General features: G+C 40.8%; 1 protein-coding gene and 2 long non-coding RNA genes across 3 annotated transcripts; 1 reads left to right on the forward strand and 2 right to left on the reverse strand.

The window, feature by feature from the left end:
• Positions 1 to 4,146: 4,146 nt before the first annotated feature.
• On the reverse strand, positions 4,147 to 5,106 carry LOC143099420 (odorant receptor 131-2-like). The gene has a single exon (XM_076262415.1). The coding sequence runs from the start codon at positions 5,104 to 5,106 to the stop codon at positions 4,147 to 4,149; it is 960 nt and encodes a 319-aa protein (XP_076118530.1).
• A 4,747-nt stretch (positions 5,107 to 9,853) lies between these two features.
• On the forward strand, positions 9,854 to 10,643 carry LOC143099434 (uncharacterized). The gene is made up of 3 exons (XR_012981580.1): positions 9,854 to 10,224; positions 10,314 to 10,376; positions 10,522 to 10,643. It is a non-coding gene; the product is annotated as an uncharacterized LOC143099434 (long non-coding RNA).
• A 6,347-nt stretch (positions 10,644 to 16,990) lies between these two features.
• LOC143099435 (uncharacterized) lies at positions 16,991 to 17,746 on the reverse strand. Its single transcript, XR_012981581.1, has 3 exons — positions 17,549 to 17,746; positions 17,401 to 17,457; positions 16,991 to 17,316 (listed from the first exon to the last, which is right to left on the reverse strand). It is a non-coding gene; the product is annotated as an uncharacterized LOC143099435 (long non-coding RNA).
• Positions 17,747 to 17,924: the final 178 nt, after the last annotated feature.

The raw sequence follows: 17,924 nt of genomic DNA on the forward strand, positions 1-17,924 counted from the left end.
AACAACTTTGACAAGATTTGGGAAAGATTTTTGAAAGTAGCTTGTCCTGGCTACTAGCGCCCGTTCACAGAGTGTCCCATTGCAAACAACTCCCCATCCCGTAGTGGAGCCCATAGGGTCCCCTGCGCAAAAAAATTGGGGGGACCTTTTCTAGAGACAAATACTGTATTTGAAATGGCTGTATGAGCAACAGCCCCTGTGGTAATGACTGCCACAGATGCCATTATGCCTAAAGACCTCTGGCAAACAAGAGAAGTCATCCTCTAACCTAACCTGAACTGGGCAACACAAGACCTGATGGTCTTCACCCTCTGTTGACCTGCATTCTCTGTCCCACAGGGGACTACCTGAATAGCACCATTTTGTAAGAGAGAGTTTGTCTCCATTTGCAAAAGGGGAATTTCCTCGTGTGGGACTACAGACAATATTGTCGTCAAGGGTAGATGGTGAGCAGCTGAGTGAGCAGCTTGGCCTGGTACCTCTGAAGCAGTGGCGCAGTGTTGATGGAGTATGATGGAGTATGCTGAACCCTGCAAGTATGCTGAACCCTGCGAGTATGCTGAACCCTGCGAGTATGCTGAACCCTACAAGTATGCTGAACCCTGCAAGTATGCTAAACCCTGCGAGTATGCTGAACCCTGTGAGTATGCAGAAAACCCTGCGAGTATGGAGAAAACCCTACAAGTATGCTAAACCCTGCGAGTATGCTGAACCCTGTGAGTATGCAGAAAACCCTGCGAGTATGGAGAAAACCCTACAAGTATGCTAAACCCTGCGAGTATGCAGAAACCCCTGCGAGTATGCTGAACCCTGCGAGTAGCTCCACTTCTGCCTCACGTTTAGTTATCCTTGGCATCATTACAGCAGAAAACTTGTTTAGTTATCCTCGGCATCGTTACAGCACAAAACTCGTTTAGTTATCCTCGGCATCGTTACCGCACAAAACTCGTTTAGTTATCCTCGGCATCGTTACAGCACAAAACTCACAGGAGGGACTTCCAGTCAATCCTGCCTCTGCATGTTCTCTGCTCAGGCAAACAATGCATCGTCAGCGTCATTCTCCTTTCTCCCTGTGCCTACATTCCAGGTACATCTGTCTCAACATGCTGAGAAAATTAAAAGAAGGTTAGAAGATAAAATACAGACCAAGTTCGCTCTACCGAGACCGTAAAAAGACCAAAGCGAACAGTTAACTCACATTAGCTAATCAGGCCATCAGTAGACTTGCTAAGAACTGGCAAGATGGCTACAACCTTGGTAATTAACTTCCAAAGTTTGCTCCAACTCGTGGCAGAAGTTAAGCAACGAATGTCTCGAAACTGAGAAAGAAAAAGGCTGTAAAAAATAATTGGGTGAAAAGTATGGCGTCAGTCATGACTATGGGTCAGGCTTCCCATGTGTTAGACTCTGTGAAAGCGACATTCTGAATGCAGCTCAGGAGAGGTGTATGAGGATATGGGGCACTTAGGCCCTGTCCCCATCTCAGCTTGTTTGTTGAGGTGAACTTCATGAAAGATGCGTCTTACAATAGGCTTGATATTATAATAAATTAGGAGATGTAAACGGAACAGTTCTAAAAAAACACCACTGCTCAAAGTCATCTCCTCCTAGACTACGGAAAAGCGGCCTTTTTATCCCAAACAGACAAGCCTCCACCAGGTGTTTCCCAAGTCCAATTAGGGATGTTAGCGCCTGAGGGAAACGAAACATAAAAACAAGCCGAGAGAGCACACTCTTCATACCAGGACTCCAGTCTGGCCAACTATGCATATGACAATGTTATAAGAACTGTCCCTCATATAGGAGCCAGACCCATGATAAACCTGAGGGATTACTATACTTTAAGCAATGTTGTAGTTAAGAATCTGGTGTAAAGGTTCCATGTTTATTGTGTTTTATTTTATTTTTTTCAAACCTAACATTCAACCCCACAGACATATGTATACCCACTCAGTAACAGACAATAAAGCCCTAATCAGTCTTTTAGCAGTGCTTGTGCATGAACTAATTCTAGATCATGAGGTGTTTTGGAGCATTGGTGAGTGCAACAGAAACCTAATGTCTTTAATTGTATTTTCCCTGGGAAGGTGCTCTAAGCGATGTTGGGTAACCTCACTCCTGTTGCAAGCAAAACAGAGAGCTAGCTCGCTACTCCCCCCATTTCCGTCCCGTGTAATTGAAACTCTCCTAAACATGCATCTCATTGGCAATTGGCTGGAACAGTTTGTTATGTTTTTATGGTCCAGGCTAGGGTGGTTCACAAAATTAATTTTCACCTAATTTTGCCAGATCGCGTTTTGTCTTGTTCCAATTGGCATTGTAAGCATCTGTACCAAAAGTGGAGTCAATTGCTGCACATTTAGGGGTGGCACACGTTTTCACAATATTGACACACACACAATACATGATGTATTGGTATCCGGATAAAACCATTGCAGATGCTGCATTGAAGAGCATTGGATGACATTTGTGGTATCTGTCAGAAGAACTCGTCGCCCTGGCATTTTTTGATGCTCAGCTCACCACCATTGGTGGTGGTTAGTGAGGTTCCCCCTTCCCTGTGAAGCGCTTTGAGTGTTGAGAAAAGCGCTAAATAAATGTAACCTGTTGTTGTTGTTGTGTTGATGTTGAAGAAAAAGAGACAATGCTGAGAAATCTTGAAAGACGCCCTGGGAAGATGCTCAAAAACTTGATGCCAAGTCTTTCTTCCACAAGAGCAGTACAGCTACCATCTCTGGCCTCGTCACTCGCTGCTCAATCCACTTCTTTGAGGTTCTTACTTAAGGCCAAATGGATGGCAGAAGTAACCCTGATGATGTGAGGTCCATTCTCACAGATGAGAATCTGCGTCAAATAGTTAATTCCTTGAAGTTCATCAATGACAGCGCAGAGAGAGGTATTGCCCTTATTAAATGCTGTCAACAATCTGTGCGAAACGAAGTCCAAAAGCAATTTTTGCTCCGTGTTGTGCAAGGACACAGAGATAAAGTGTCAAAGAGAACAAAGTCATCATACAACGAATAGTGTTTTAACTGTTCTAATGTTACTCATTTAGTATAAGTACAGGGAGAGATTATTAATGACCATACTTATCTTTTATTTTGTTCATGTTTCTGGTTCCTGCGAAAGTTATGCATTCTTAGGTTGAGCAATTGTGAAAAAGTGTGCCACCCATTACTGGCGTCCTATTGGCTCAATTTTTGGTACAGCTGTTCAAAATGTCAATAGGAACAAGGCAAAATGTGATCTGGCAAAATTTGGAAAACTTTTACTCATACCATTATATTGTGAACCACCCTAGTCCAGACTGGACCAAAGTTTTTGTTGCCGTTTTTGGAGCCTGGGCTATCCACAGAGACTGTGTTTTTTTACAGTGTCAGGGCAGGCAGCTAGCGGATGGTGAAGTGATGTTTGCTGTATGTGACAAAAAATGTTTTACTTTAGAAACCGCGTAACTCACTTAGAGCACCTTTAAATATCACATCACTTAGAGCACCTTTAAATATCGTTTGTTTCAATCACAATGATTTACATTACATAACATTACATTACATTTGGCTGACGCATTTTAAACCAAAGCGACTCAATTTCAATTCAATTTCACAATTTCTGGCAGTGTGTAACAATTATGTATCACCTACAAACCTCCTTTCAGTGGTTTTGTAGTCAACCACTGCGTTTTCACAAAATACCTACATGTAGAGCATATTTGAATGTCATTATTATTAATAGTATTTTGTATTGAACGATGCATCTCAAGACATACATTTAACATAAAACATAGTGAAATATGTAATTTTACAACAGAATAACACTTAAAAAAACATTTATGAAGAAATATCACACTTATTCATATGAACATCCAATTATTAGCATGAAATCCTACAACTATACCAAATTGCAGACTCAATAATAAAACCCTATATTATCAGTCTTTGATATGATAACTGCCAAGTCATTTTTGGCTGAGGACAAATAAAGTGAAATATATATATATTATTATGATTATTAAAAACTCATACATACTATAATCCAATTTATCTACAGTACATAGGTAGGATGAAGAATGAAATGATATTAAACCAGAACACAGCAAGAGGATAAAAGATAAAGGATAGTATCACCTCAAGCTGCTGAAAGCCCTTCTTAGTGTGCAGTTACTGAAGGCTTCACCTTTTGAAATCCACCCCTGACATAGTAGAGGAATAAGGGCCGAATAGCATCGTCTCTCAGGCCGTAGATTAGGGGGCTCAGGCACCGAGGCACCATGAGTATCAAGAGGAAGTTTATGAAGCGCACATCATGGATAAGCGTACTGTTAGATAACCTGGTTAACAACGTGTTGATGGTGCCGTACATTAGACTGAGCAGACAGAAGATGAGCTGAATGAGGTGCAGTAGGACTGTTTTGAGAGCCTTCTGGGCCGAGTCTTTGTCTCCAGACATAGTACGCGCTGCCACTATAACATTGATGTAAGTGAAGACAATGATTAATGTGACTCCTGCAAAGGATACTCCATTTGCCGCCTGGAACATCTCTATTTGCCATTTATTTCTTACGAACATCTCTCGATAGCAAAACATTTGTCCACTGTAAAACATGGGATCCATGATCATCCCGTAAAATATGTCTATCACTGGGCAAATTGAGGATAGCAACCACATGACACCAATGGCAACAGCGGTGCCATTCTGTGTTGCCATCGCACTGTGGCTCAGTGGAAAGCAAAAGGCTACGTAACGCTCAAGCGACATCACGGCAATGTTCAAAGCAGAATTGCGATAGGTGACCGTTGATGCGTAAATGATCAGTGCGCAGGCGGCTTTGGTGACCTGCACGAGATGCAGCACCATGAAAAAAAGCAGGACAGTGAGGGCCATCTGGACGGTGTCGTTACAGAGCATGTGGGCAAAGAGGATGTAGCGAGGCAGCTCTCTAAACACAGGCTTACACATAATGGTGTAAAACATGATGCTGTTGATGTAGATGAACAGCAGAGAGACCAGCGTGACCACGGACAGTTTTGTCGCCACACCATCGCTCATAAGCTCCTTGAAGATCAGCTGCTCTAGGAGTTGGACTTCCTTATTGGTCTGGTTATCCATGAGGCCTCGCAAGTAAAGACGCAGATTTAGAACTGATTATCCAGTAGGTCTGACAAGCGAACACAATACTCAGGTGTAGGACAGTTTCCAAATGGTTGTTACTTTGATATTGTCCCAGTCACACAGATTTATGAGTTTCATAGTGGCGTATGGTGCAGTGTTCAATAGATCTTTGGACAAACATAGAAAATGTGTACAGAGTATTTTTTGCAAATATACTGATAACAATTCTAGCCACCCTGCAGGTAACATTGATCAGTAACACCACATATACTCTTATAACAATTTGAATTAACATGGCAAAAGTTTGGTTTGACCTGAAATCCAAACAGTGATGAAAGTGTCACTATTTACAATTTAAAATAAACATAAAATAAACATTTTCAGACAGCGTTCAGTACTTTTACAGTCAGCGCAGTGAAAAGACGTCAATATGCTGCACATTTGGTCCAGTAAGTAATAGAAGTTGTCCTGTATGTAAGTAGTGGGAGTGAAATGGACGACCGTTGCGGCCTGCCAGAGAGATAGAGAGGTCTGTTTTATCTGTGCTGCCCTCTGAAATTTATAGGCAGCTGGTACTGTACATGTCTATGAGTGTGTGTGGGTGTGTGTTTGCATGGTTGTGTGTACGTGTGTGTTTGTGTGTAAGTGTGTGTGTGTGAAATCACATCCTGTTAAGTGTCCATGTGTCTTTCAGCGGCCTCTTTAGCAGGTGCATGGGTCTACTGAGGGGTTTAAGGAATCCTTAGAGGGCATGATAAAAAAGCCCTATCTATCAATCTTTCTGTCTGTCTTTCTGTTTATCTATCTTTCTATCTACAACCCAAATTCCGAAAAAGTTGGGACACTTTGTGAAATGTGAATAAAAAAAGAATGCTATGATTTACAAATCATGTCAACCCTATATTGAGAATAGTTCTAAGACAACATATCAGCTGTTGAAGGAGAGAAATGTAGCCATGTCATGGAAAATATAAGCACATTTGGAATTATACGTCTCAAAAAAGTTGGGACTATGACAAAAAAGGCTGGTAAAGTGGTGTAATGATGAAGACAACATAATTCTAAATTATACATCATAAAATCTGTAATTCTACAACAGAATAACATTTTGTGTCTTCAGGCATACATTTCTAATAGCATTTATGAAGACATAATAAAATATAGCCGCAAACGGCAATAGCAGGCCCGAGCACCTGCGGTCCGCAACACATGGTATTTCGGAATCCAACAATGCACTCACATGTGGTGCATGCGTCAAATGCACGTATCTGATTTGTGTGCTATTTGTTTTTGCACGTTTTATACATTGGAAACACTTACTCACTTCCTGTTGGATGTGATGTTTTACACTAATGATATTCACTAGGTGGCGCTATACACAAATATGTGGGGTACAATAATGTGCTTCCAAGTAACCAATTTATGACAACATTTTCTGATATGCTGTGCAACAACTGACAAGCTATCCTAAAAACTCCGTCAGCCTACCCACTGGGGTGGGGGGGGGGGGGGGGGCATGACCCCCCTCCCCTTATATTCATCTTAGGGAGGTCCATATCCCTACCAACTGTTGTGTGTGTGTGTGTGAAACTATTTGCTGACCACAAGACTCAATTACATAAGGGGGCACTATGGAGTCCCTGGGACACTTGGGGCCAAATCTCTGTCCCAGAGTAGGGGAGATATGAGGGATGATGTGGTTGCCAAATTTCATGATTTAATGCCAGTGGGAACCATTTTGACACATTTTGTGTTTATTCAGCGAAATATTTAAATTCATTGTGTCACCATTTCGACACATTTCAACATCAACAATCCCTTCTCTAATTATCATCAACAACATCTTGACATCATGTATTCTAATTTTGATATGGTTCTGATCAGGGCTTGAAAACGAAATTATTTTTCAAACGTTCCGTTCGGAACGGTTCAGGTAGGCCTATGTTTAACGTTTTCGTTCTTGCATGTGTTCCACCACCAACATATCGGTCCTGAACCGGTTCGGAACGCAAAATATCGTTCGTTCTTAAAGTTCCGGTAGTGTTTAGCGGGCCTATCAAGTCTAGTTATATGGACTTTACCTTAGAATAGACCAATGGCATCAAAAAGGTGCGAGAGTGCTACACGGGCCTCATACCGACCTAATTTGGCCCAGGATGAGTTAGCTCTGATACATGCAATACACATTAAGGGTGAATTCAATTGTTTACGCAAAAGGCCTGAGGCACCGAAGTAGTTTAATAGTTACAGATTACAATTTCAAATAAAAAACACACGACTACATAGCATCCATTACATGTGAAAACATTAAAAATAATTTTATTAACAGCCTGCAGACCAGGGTAATCTAATATTACTGCATTAACATCAACTCGCATGGAATTATGGGAACACTCAATGCGCCTCTTCAACCCTCTGCTGAAACTGCAAGCGTAGATTGCTTGCTTATAAACTCGCACTGCGCAGAAACAAAACTTAATGTAGCCTAACTTATTTAACCGTGCAGAAACCAAATAAAATCATTCATATGCATACAATCCCCAATATGCGTGAATTAGGGCATTAGAAGAAGGCCATCTTACGAGCCTTTCGTTGTGCAAAATCGTCAACGATATTCCCAATATTTAATGCTCTGGCTCTCGTATTTTCAATGGACAGGATAGTTAACCCACTGAGCCTCTCCTGCCCCATGCTGCTCCTTAGGTAGGTCTTAATAAGTTTGAGTTTGGAAAAAGATCGTTCAGCTGTTGCCACAGTCACAGGCAATGTCAGAAACAACATGAGAGCAGTACACACTTCCCCGAATGTGGATGTTACACTGTCATAATCTACCGCAGCATTTTGGCAAGTTGAAAAATAGATGACTTCTGATCTCTGCTTTAAAGCAAGACCTGAATGAGAGGAGTTGTGTTGGGAATGTCGGTGCAATGTCCCTGCTATAATGGTCTGACAAACGTCTTCCCCACTAACACAAAACGTTAAGGGAACGTTCGGTAACGTTAGTGTATGGTTCCCTAAAGGGTAGTTCGAACCAAACCAAAAACTAACGGTTAGGGAACGTTACCTAAGGGTTCCTTAACGTTCCTAAACGTTAAGGGAACCAACCAACCAAAACGTTCTCCTGTGGTTGCACAGTACCTTCACACAACGTTCCCGTTTGGTTGTTATTGGTTGTTTTTGGTTGTTCTGAGTGCTGTTTTGACATGTTTATTTTAACCAGCTCCGTTTAAGTTTTTGAAGTAGGCCTATACAAGGTTTGCAGTCACTTGATATTCACTAAAAATGATTGGCCTTATGTAATCAAATTAAGATAAGGAGTAAGAGAATATATTTATTTTTAGGCTGATATCAATTTTGCTATAAACAATACGTTTGTGCTTGATTTCAGTTTTGTAACCGTATGAAGTGAAAATGCTTAAAACACGAATCTATCAATAAAACAATTTTCACTTCTACATTTCACATTTCTCAATATAAAAGTCCAACCGTTACACACCCACGCCAGTAGGGGGAAGACAACGCCTGGTCTGCATTCAGAACCGATTGCAGTTTCACGTTGGATTAAACAAACAATAATACTTCGGTAAATAAAATATAAAATATTTTTATAATAGTTTTGTGCTATCACTAGAATACATTCAGAACATGTTTCATTTGTTCCTGTAGCCTACCATTACCATTTTACATTCACACATTTTACGTTATTTGCATTCGATATTTGCATGGATTACACTCGTCTTGAATTCGATCTCACGAAAGTAAGTGAAATATGTTACAGTTTCATGATGTAGGCCTAGTGGTTGTAATGCAAGGGTTTGAGGTTTAACCTTAAGTCCTTTCACTTGTAGGGCTTTGTTATATTCTGATTCTGCCAAGTTTGTAATTTACCAGAGCACATTGCTCGTTCGTCTTTGTTTGGACTGTTCTCAACGTGTTATGTTTCGCAGCATTGTATGATTTGTGTCATTGTGTTAACCTGCTCGCGTTGATGTTACAAATAATAGCACTAGGCTACCGTTTCTTTTAATTAGTTTTAGTGTACAGTCAGTCCTTTTAGCCAAGTCACTCGGCAGCAGTGGTGTAGGCTAGTGGATATAGGCCTACTGTATGTAGCTGGATCTAGGCTACTGTGATGTAGGCTAGTAGTTAGCTGTAGTGGGTAGGCTATACTGTGATCAACCCCAAATGTATCCTAGTATATTATAAGTGGGTATACTGAGATGGTGATGCTTTTTAAGTGGGTATAACCTACTGAACAGTCCTGCATATGTAGGCTACACTAGAGCCATAGAGATGGCTATAGATAATGTGTACACTGTCGGCGGCCATCTTGTAGCACAGTTGATCGGATAGACGATTCAAGTGAATAGACCTCTGAATTTTGCCTTCAAAAAGCTGAGATCCGGTAGCCTATCTTTCAATTTTTGCTATGGGAAAATAACATGGGGAGAGAATTATTGCACTCTCCCGGGGACGAAGAAGTCTGAAATGCAGACATTTTGCTCAACACACGTTTGTCCTCTGCCTTCGAGTGGTAGGCTAACTGTGATCTTCAACAGGCCTACGTTAAGACAGCAGCTTAGATTTTTGCTACCCCAGACCTAACTTGCAATGTAACTTGTCATAGGTAGTTAGGTTAAATTAACACCCTGATCTCCTTATAGGCAAAGATGGCAGTTTTGATTCCTTTTTGTAGGCGAACTTCAGAGGTCTGTTGGGAAGCATACAGGAAGGGGCGGAATGTGTGTAGTAGGCTATACACAGCTGCCATACTGGCTTTACAAACTAAGCCCATGCATTTCTATGGATGCTGTGTCTCCCCATTAGAAATTCTCTGGGCTACAATACAAAAATCAAGTCAAAAGCTGGGCCAAATATCCAGTCAAGAAAATCTGGTTGTGTACAGATGACTGATTGCTGCAATACTATCAATAATAGTTTTCTCTATATGGAAATACTGCTTTGCTCTACTACTGGCTCACAAAAACTTTGTTCTCTTAACGTAGATTCATACACCAAAGCTATGGAAAAATGTCAGCGGCTGATGGACACTTCTAGCATTGAGGCGGAAGAAGATGCGAGCGTCCACAAAAGGCAGTGCATGGTCACGTGATGGTAAGACCTCTTAAATACAGACTACATTATTTGCACAATTCAAATATTCTTTTTGCAATCAGTGCAGATTGTATGGTCTTTTATTTCAGATGAATCCATTCCGCAAGCAAGAAAGCATTCCAGGATGGTGCGTGTGCCTGGAAGCCCTGTCTGTAAGTTAACATTTATACATGTATTATTTAAGAAAACCAGTTGAGTCATATTTCCTACCATGGAACTACTGACATTCATGTTTATTAACCTGGTGCATATCATGTGACTGTTCTGATGTATTTGTCTCTTCCTGCCTTTTTTTAGGTCAGCAGATGTCACTGCCTCCACCACCTGCATGTGAGTGTTTCTTTTTAGCGATTGTTTAATGTAACAGCATAGGTTTATCTTTTGCAAATGTCATGTGCAAGAAACCTACCATAAATTAACTGACCAATATTCATATTTACCTTCTTTTTAGATGAGTCAACACCACACAGGCAACCAGCTCATTGCCCAGAGCTGGATGGGTCTATTATAACGCCTGCCACTTTATCTTGGGAGTTGAAGGTACAGTGTCTTTGAATTTTCCATTTCCAAGTAAATACAATTTCATGACCAGGAACTTGAGAGTAACTAACTTTTTTTTGGTCATATTTCCTACCATGGAACTACTGACATTCATGTTTATTAACCTGGTGCATATCATGTTACTGTTCTGATGTATTTGTCTCTTCCTGCCTTTTATTAGGTCAGCAGATGTCACTGCCTCCACCACCTGCATTTGAGTTTTTCTTTTTAGCGATTGTTTAATGTAACAGCATAGGTTTATCTTTTGCAAATGTCATGTGCAAGAAACCTACCATAAATTAACTGACCAATATTCATATTTACTTTCTTTTTAGATGAGTCAACACCACACAGGCAACCAGCTCATTGCCCAGAGCTGGATGGGTCTATTATAACGCCTGCCACTTCATCTTGGGACCCAGTTGAAGGTACAGTGTCTTTGTATTTACTTGGAAATGGAAAATTCAATTTCATGACAAGGAACTTGAGAGTAACTAACTTTTTTTTGTTGTAAACAGCACAAGTGACTCATCACACAGAGGGAGGTGGCTTGGCCATGGAGACGGAAATAAGAGGTAAGAAGACTCACTTAATTTGTTCACATATGCAGGTATATAATGTATTTAACAACTAAAACTAACACCATCCATTTTTCCATAGCAATAAGGACAACCATTACCGCATGGCACAGCGAATGGACGCATTTGAGGAGAAGATGGATGAGCTGCTCATGCTCTTAAGGAGCTCCCAGTCACCTCCCTCTGCTCCAGTCGATGACATATTGCTGTCGTCCTGTTTGACAGTCACTGAGCTGCAGGAGAGGTGGAACAAAATGCCCTCCCTCCAGCACTTGTACTCTGGGACCTAAGCGGGCAGAGACCATCACCAAAGACTCCACAAATCCTGCACACACACTCTTTAACTTCCTCCCCTCTGGCAGGCGCTACAGATCCCTGCACACAAAAACAACCAGACACAAGAACAACTCTTTTCCCACTGCCGTCACTCTCCTGAACTGCAGATAAGTGGGGTCATCCCCACTTTGACCGTTTACCTGCCCATTACATACTTTATCATTCCAATATGTGTCTTGCACACTACATTTGCACTATTACTTTGCACTCTACATCACACTCCATGTGTACTTATATTGGTATTATGTCTTATTTGTATAGTTGTTTTGTATATTGTGTTGGTATCTGCCACAATGTATATTGTTGTCTCTATTGTACAGTATGTCTGTCTATTTGTTGAATGTATAGAGCACCTACCAAATCAGTCAAATGCCTTATGTTAATATACTTAGCTAACACTAAGTCTAATTTATATTGTTAGGCCTTTTATATTGTTTTTTTTTTGTCTTTTGATAATTTTATATTAAAGTTATAAGTTCCATCGATTTTGCCTGTTCATTCTTTCCTGCTAATATATAATAATGCATTCCTGCTCATGCTGTTTAAAGTAATAATACAATTGGTATGCAAAGGTTGAAATGTTAGGGCAAGGTTCCCTAAAGGTTGCAATATTTAGGGAAGGGAACGTTCCCTAAATGTTACAACGTTTAGGGAACGTTATGGGAACAGTTAGGGAAAGGTTTCTAAAGGTTGCAACGGTTAGGGAACGTTAGGGGAAGGTTTTTTAAAGTTTGCAACGGTTGGGGAACGTTAGGGGAAGGTTCAGGGAACGTTTTATATAACCACGTTGTATAACCAACTAACGTTTCCGGAACGTTCAGCAAACTTTCCATGGGAACCAAAACTTACTCAAAAACTAACCTTCGGGGAACTTTTGGGAACCAAAAACTAACGTTTCCGAAACCAAAAACTATGGTTCCCAGAACGTTTTGGAAACCATAAATTGTTAGCTGGGTTGCCTTAGTTCATCATCACCTGCGAGTTGAAGGGTCATAGGACGTAAAGACTCAAACACATGACAAGTTTCCCGCATACTTGCAAATCTTTGGGAGAGCCGACTGATTATGATGTCCAGAGTTGCGTTAAATACCTGCACTTTGAAGTATCTCTCTGCATCGGTTAAGCGCTCATCTTCCGATAGTTCGTCAAAGTGACGCTTCACTTTCCGTGCTCTAACATTTTCAAATGTACTCTGAACCCCCCATTTATTTGCGAGCGTCTGCGCTGTAGCCTTGGCCTGATCAAAGGCACGCCGGTAGTCAGAAAGCCAGAAAAATATTTCTGGATACGTGCTAAACTCCTTACCTGGTTGTAGCCTAAGTTTTATGGAGATCTTCAAAGGCTTACGCTATAATTCCAACCCTGTTTATAAACGAACCTGTCTGTTGCTGACAAGGCCTATCTCAAATTTCCCGTTTAACTCTTCTACATAGAATAGGATATAATTGCGCAAACATTTAAAATCCCGACTTTAAAACGACAAGGCGTGGACAGGCAAAATAGGCTATTACGCATAGGCTACAAACAATTTCCAAATCAGTTTCAGTAGCCTAGGCCTACACTACGAGCTGGCCTAAGATCCGAAAGTGGCAGACGGATAGGTTACATTACTACAGCAAGACAAAATATACACATTTGGACCAAAGGTCCATTTATTAACAGTGTAGATGCGGGCTTGTTTTTCGCACAACCGGAAATAGTCTCCCTGACATAGGATATGCTTTTGTGAAATTTTATAACAGAGAACGAAAAAAAAACGTTATTAACCGGTTTTGTGGATTTCAGAATAACGTTTCTGTTCCGAAACAGTTGAAGACCATTTTGTTTTCGTTTCCGTTTCCGCTCCTCGTAAAATTCCGTTTGTTTTCGGTTTTCGTTTTCGTTCCTTGAACCGGTTCGGAGCCCTGGTTCTGATGAACCACCTAGGAGAAGTGTGTCAAAATGTATCATGTGCCAATAAAACAGATCTATGAGTCTCCCAGTCATAGTGATATATTGTGCAATACATAAAAGATTAACAGTAAATTATTACATTTGGACAAAAACAGATCTTACGTAAAGCGATTTTTTTATGAATATGCTAATAACAATCCAAGCCTCCTGACAGGCAACTTTAATCAACAACACCACATATACTATTATTACAATTTGCATCAACATGTCAGACCAAAAATGGTTCCCCAAAAGTGTTGAAAGTGTCACTATTTGCAATCTAAAATAAACATAAGTGTCCAGACAGTAGTTAGTACTTATGAAAAGAGCTCAAGCTTCTGCACATTTGATCCAGTATGTAAGTAATAACAGTGAGATTGCCTGCTATTTTAGTCCGCCAGAGAGACAGAGGGGTCTGTCTTCACCCACACTGCCTAGGATGTTTATAGACAGTTGTTACGTGTGTATGTATATGTCTGTGTGTGTATGCGCAAGTGAGCGTGTGTTTCTGTGTGAAATCATACCCTGCTATTTGTCTGTGTGTGTGTGTGTGTGTGTGTCTGGTGCCCCCTCCTGGAGGAGTAAGGTTATGGCTGGGACTGCTGAGGGCCTGTGCAGGTTTCATCTTCTGAGGGCATGTGCTCCTTACAAACCTTTGAGAGATCCCTCCACCACCCTACAGGCACTCCATGTCCTAACTGCACGTGATGGAGGCGAGTGTTAGCAACAAAATCGTCTTGAATACATTGTTTTCAACTGAAATATCCAAAGTGGACGTGACGCGTGCAACTCAATGCGCAATGTTCTGAGCAGAACTTTTGTGGAACACCCCATTGTTTTCCTTTTCTGTCACTCATGCTGTTCTGCTATTTTGAAGGAGAAGTATGATGCAATAGAACTGCATGTATAATGGATTGAGTTTGGACAGAGAGCACTCAATGCTACGCCATAGTCGGATGCTTGTATGCAGTTAGAATAAGATGACAGACTTTAGGGCCCCAGCGGCCACCAGCAGCTTTCTCCACAGCTGTTCAATAGACCTCTAAAGTTTGCCTACAACCCAAAGCTACCATCTTTGTCCATACAAGGAGATCTGGTATCTTGAGATTTTTCCTATGGGAAAATAATATGGGGATTTTGAATTACCGCACCTGTTAAAGCTACATTGTGTACTTTTTTGAGTTAATTCTTAGCAAAAACCCATTTGTTCTTTCAAAAATATGTGCTCATTCATGGGTAATTATTTCCACTTACTAATCAAAGTATTCTCGTAAGTGTAGAATCTGCTATTCCAAATACCTACGCGCGAGTCGCGCAAATGGCTGAATCCATGTTGCGCCTCCATCTTTGAAATACATTCGCCAACGAGGGACATTCCTGGAAATTCAGCTCCGCCTTTCGCGCTTGTAGGCAACACTCATTGCATGATCAGTCTACTCGCGACTGCCGGCAGATTTGAAAGTCTGTTGAAAATGGAGGATTACAACTATTCTCGAGGACATGAAAAGGAGTCGCCAAGGAAGCGAAAAAGAGAATTAAAACGCCAACGCGACCGGAAAAACAACAGACCAAAGTCAATATTGGAGTGGCTTTTCTAAGATGGAAAGAGCTCGTGAGGAGCAAGGATTTTAAAAGGGACGCCGAAATTGCCTGCTTTCTCCTCGACAGGTAATTTGGCCTATTCGTGTAAACCAGTGGTCGCCAAACTACGGCCCGCCACCTCATTTTGGGTGGCCCCCCAAAACATGTCCGTGGTATAAAGCATCTGCCCCGCATGGGAGTATGACATCGTCAAACTATAACCTCCGTATAATTTCCCCCATTCATTCTCTATAGCGAGTCTTAACAGTACACATGTAATACTCTTTTTGTCCACTGGTGGTTGTTTTGGCGCTGTTTCGCGCTTGCCATCAAAAACGGAATGAAATGTAGGCCTACTTGCAAACAATGTAAGAGGCCTATGCTGACTGAATCAGTGCTCAAAGTATTCTAAAAGTTTATCAATTAATTGCTAATAACTAACTTACTTCTATTCAAGTCATATTTCTGGGACTTTCTGGGATAATTATTTCTATTTTTTTATCCACTCGTTCAAATGTTCATACAAATTCACAATTCACAAAGTTCTCATAGGTGAGTGAAAGTGGTCATTTCAGATGTTTTTGCCAGCACTTCATAAAACTCTCATAGTTTGAGAACTTTAAATTATTTGTAGGATATTGCTTGTTCACAATTTGAGCTGTGTATGCAAAGACACAGAGTTCAGAGTTCACACATTTTGAATATTTCATTTGAGCTACATTTTACACTGATATGGCATGATGGCAATATAAACACAGCTAGCAATGGTATTAAATTACAGTAGCCTATGATAAAATGTAATGGAATATTCAACTAAGGTAGACTGTTCACAGCACTAAGCTATTTATGGTTACTGATATACTCCGAGTCTCTGGCCCTCTATTAGAGCGAGGCATTTTGAGCTGGCCCTCGAAAGAAAAAGTTTGGGGACCACTGGTGTAAACATACAGTCTATGGTGTAAATTCGAAGTTTTATAGTTGCTTGGCTTAGTATAGCATCCCAGCTAACAATTTATGGTTTCCAAAACGTTCTGGGAACCATAGTTTTTGGTTTCGGAAACGTTAGTTTTTGGTTCCCAAACGTTACCCTAAGGTTAGTTTTTGAGCAAGTTTTGGTTCCCATGGAAAGTTTGCTGAACGTTCCGGAAACGTTAGTTCTTGGTTATATAAAACGTTCCCTGAACGTTCCCCTAACGTTATCTAAAGGTTGCAAACTTTAGAGAACCTTCCCCTAACGTTCCCTAACCGTTGCAAACTTTAGAAACCTTCCCCTAACGTTCCCTAACTGTTCCCATAACGTTCCCTAACATTTAGGGAACGTTCCCTTCCCTAAATATTGCAACCTTTAGGGAACCCTCCCCTAACATTGCAACCTTTGCATACCAATTACTTTAAACAGCACGAGCAGTAATGCATTATTATATATTAGCAGGAAAGAATGAACAGGCAAAATCGATGGAACTTATAACTTTAAAATAAAATTATCAAAAGACAAAAAAAACAATATAAAAGGCCTCACTGTTTATATATATATATATATATAAATTAGACTTAGTGTTAGCTAAGTATATTAACATAAGGCATTTGACTTTGGTAGGTGCTACATTCAACAAATAGACACACTGTACAATAGACAACAATATACATTGTGGCAGATACCAACACAATATACAAAGACATAATACCAATACAAGTACACATGGAGTGGGCTGTTGAGTGCAAAGTAATAGTGCAAATGTAGAGTGCAAGACGTATATTGGAATGATAAAGTATGTAATGGGCAGGTAAACGGTCAAAGAGTTGTTCTTGTGTCTGGTTGTTTTTGTGTGCAGGGATCTGTAGCGCCTGCCAGAGGGGAGGAAGTTAAAGAGTGTGTGTGCAGGATATGTGGAGTCTTTGGTGATGGTCTCTGCCCGCTTAGGTCCCAGAGTACAAGTCCTGGAGGGAGGGCATTTTGTTCCTCCTCTCCTGCAGCTCAGTGACTGTCGAGCAGGACGACAGCAATATGTCATCGACTGGAGCAGAGGGAGGTGACTGGGAGCTCCTTAAGAGCACGAGCAGCTCATCCATCTTCTCCTCAAATGCGTCCATTCGCTGTGCCATGCGGTAATGGTTGTCCTTATTGCTATGGAAAATGGATGGTGTTAGTTTTAGTTGTTAAATACATTATATACCTGCATATGTGAACAAATTAAGTGAGTGTTCTTACCTCTTATTTCCGTCTCCATGGCCAAGCCACCTCCCTCTGTGTGATGAGTCACTTGTGCTGTTTACAACAACAAAAAAGTTACTTACTCTCAAGTTCCTTGTCATGAAATTGTATTTACTTGGAAATGGAAAATTCAAAGACACTGTACCTTCAACTGGGTCCCAAGATGAAGTGGCAGGCGTTATAATAGACCCATCCAGCTCTGGGCAATGAGCTGGTTGCCTGTGTGGTGTTGACTCATCTAAAAAGAAATTAAATATGAATATTGGTCAGTTAATTTATGGTAGGTTTCTTGCACATGACATTTGCAAAAGATAAACCTATGCTGTTACATTAAACAATCGCTAAAAAGAAAAACTCACATGCAGGTGGTGGAGGCAGTGACATCTGCTGACCTAATAAAAGGCAGGAAGAGACAAATACATCAGAACAGTAACATGATATGCACTAGGTTAATAAACATGAATGTCAGTAGTTCCATGGTAGGAAATATGACTCAACTGGTTTTCTTAAATAATACATGT

Source organism: Alosa pseudoharengus, unplaced genomic scaffold, assembly GCF_046254945.1.
Source record: "Alosa pseudoharengus isolate Yale_2024_CS ecotype anadromous, Long Island Sound unplaced genomic scaffold, YU_APseudo_1.1 YU_APseudo_1.1_scf_28, whole genome shotgun sequence".
Classification (NCBI taxonomy): Eukaryota; Metazoa; Chordata; class Actinopteri; order Clupeiformes; family Clupeidae; genus Alosa; species Alosa pseudoharengus.

Excerpts from the sequence above, each read along its gene's own strand:
- LOC143099420 (XM_076262415.1), bottom strand. The coding sequence starts at position 5,106 with ATGGATAACCAGACCAATAAGGAAGTCCAACTCCTAGAGCAGCTGATC.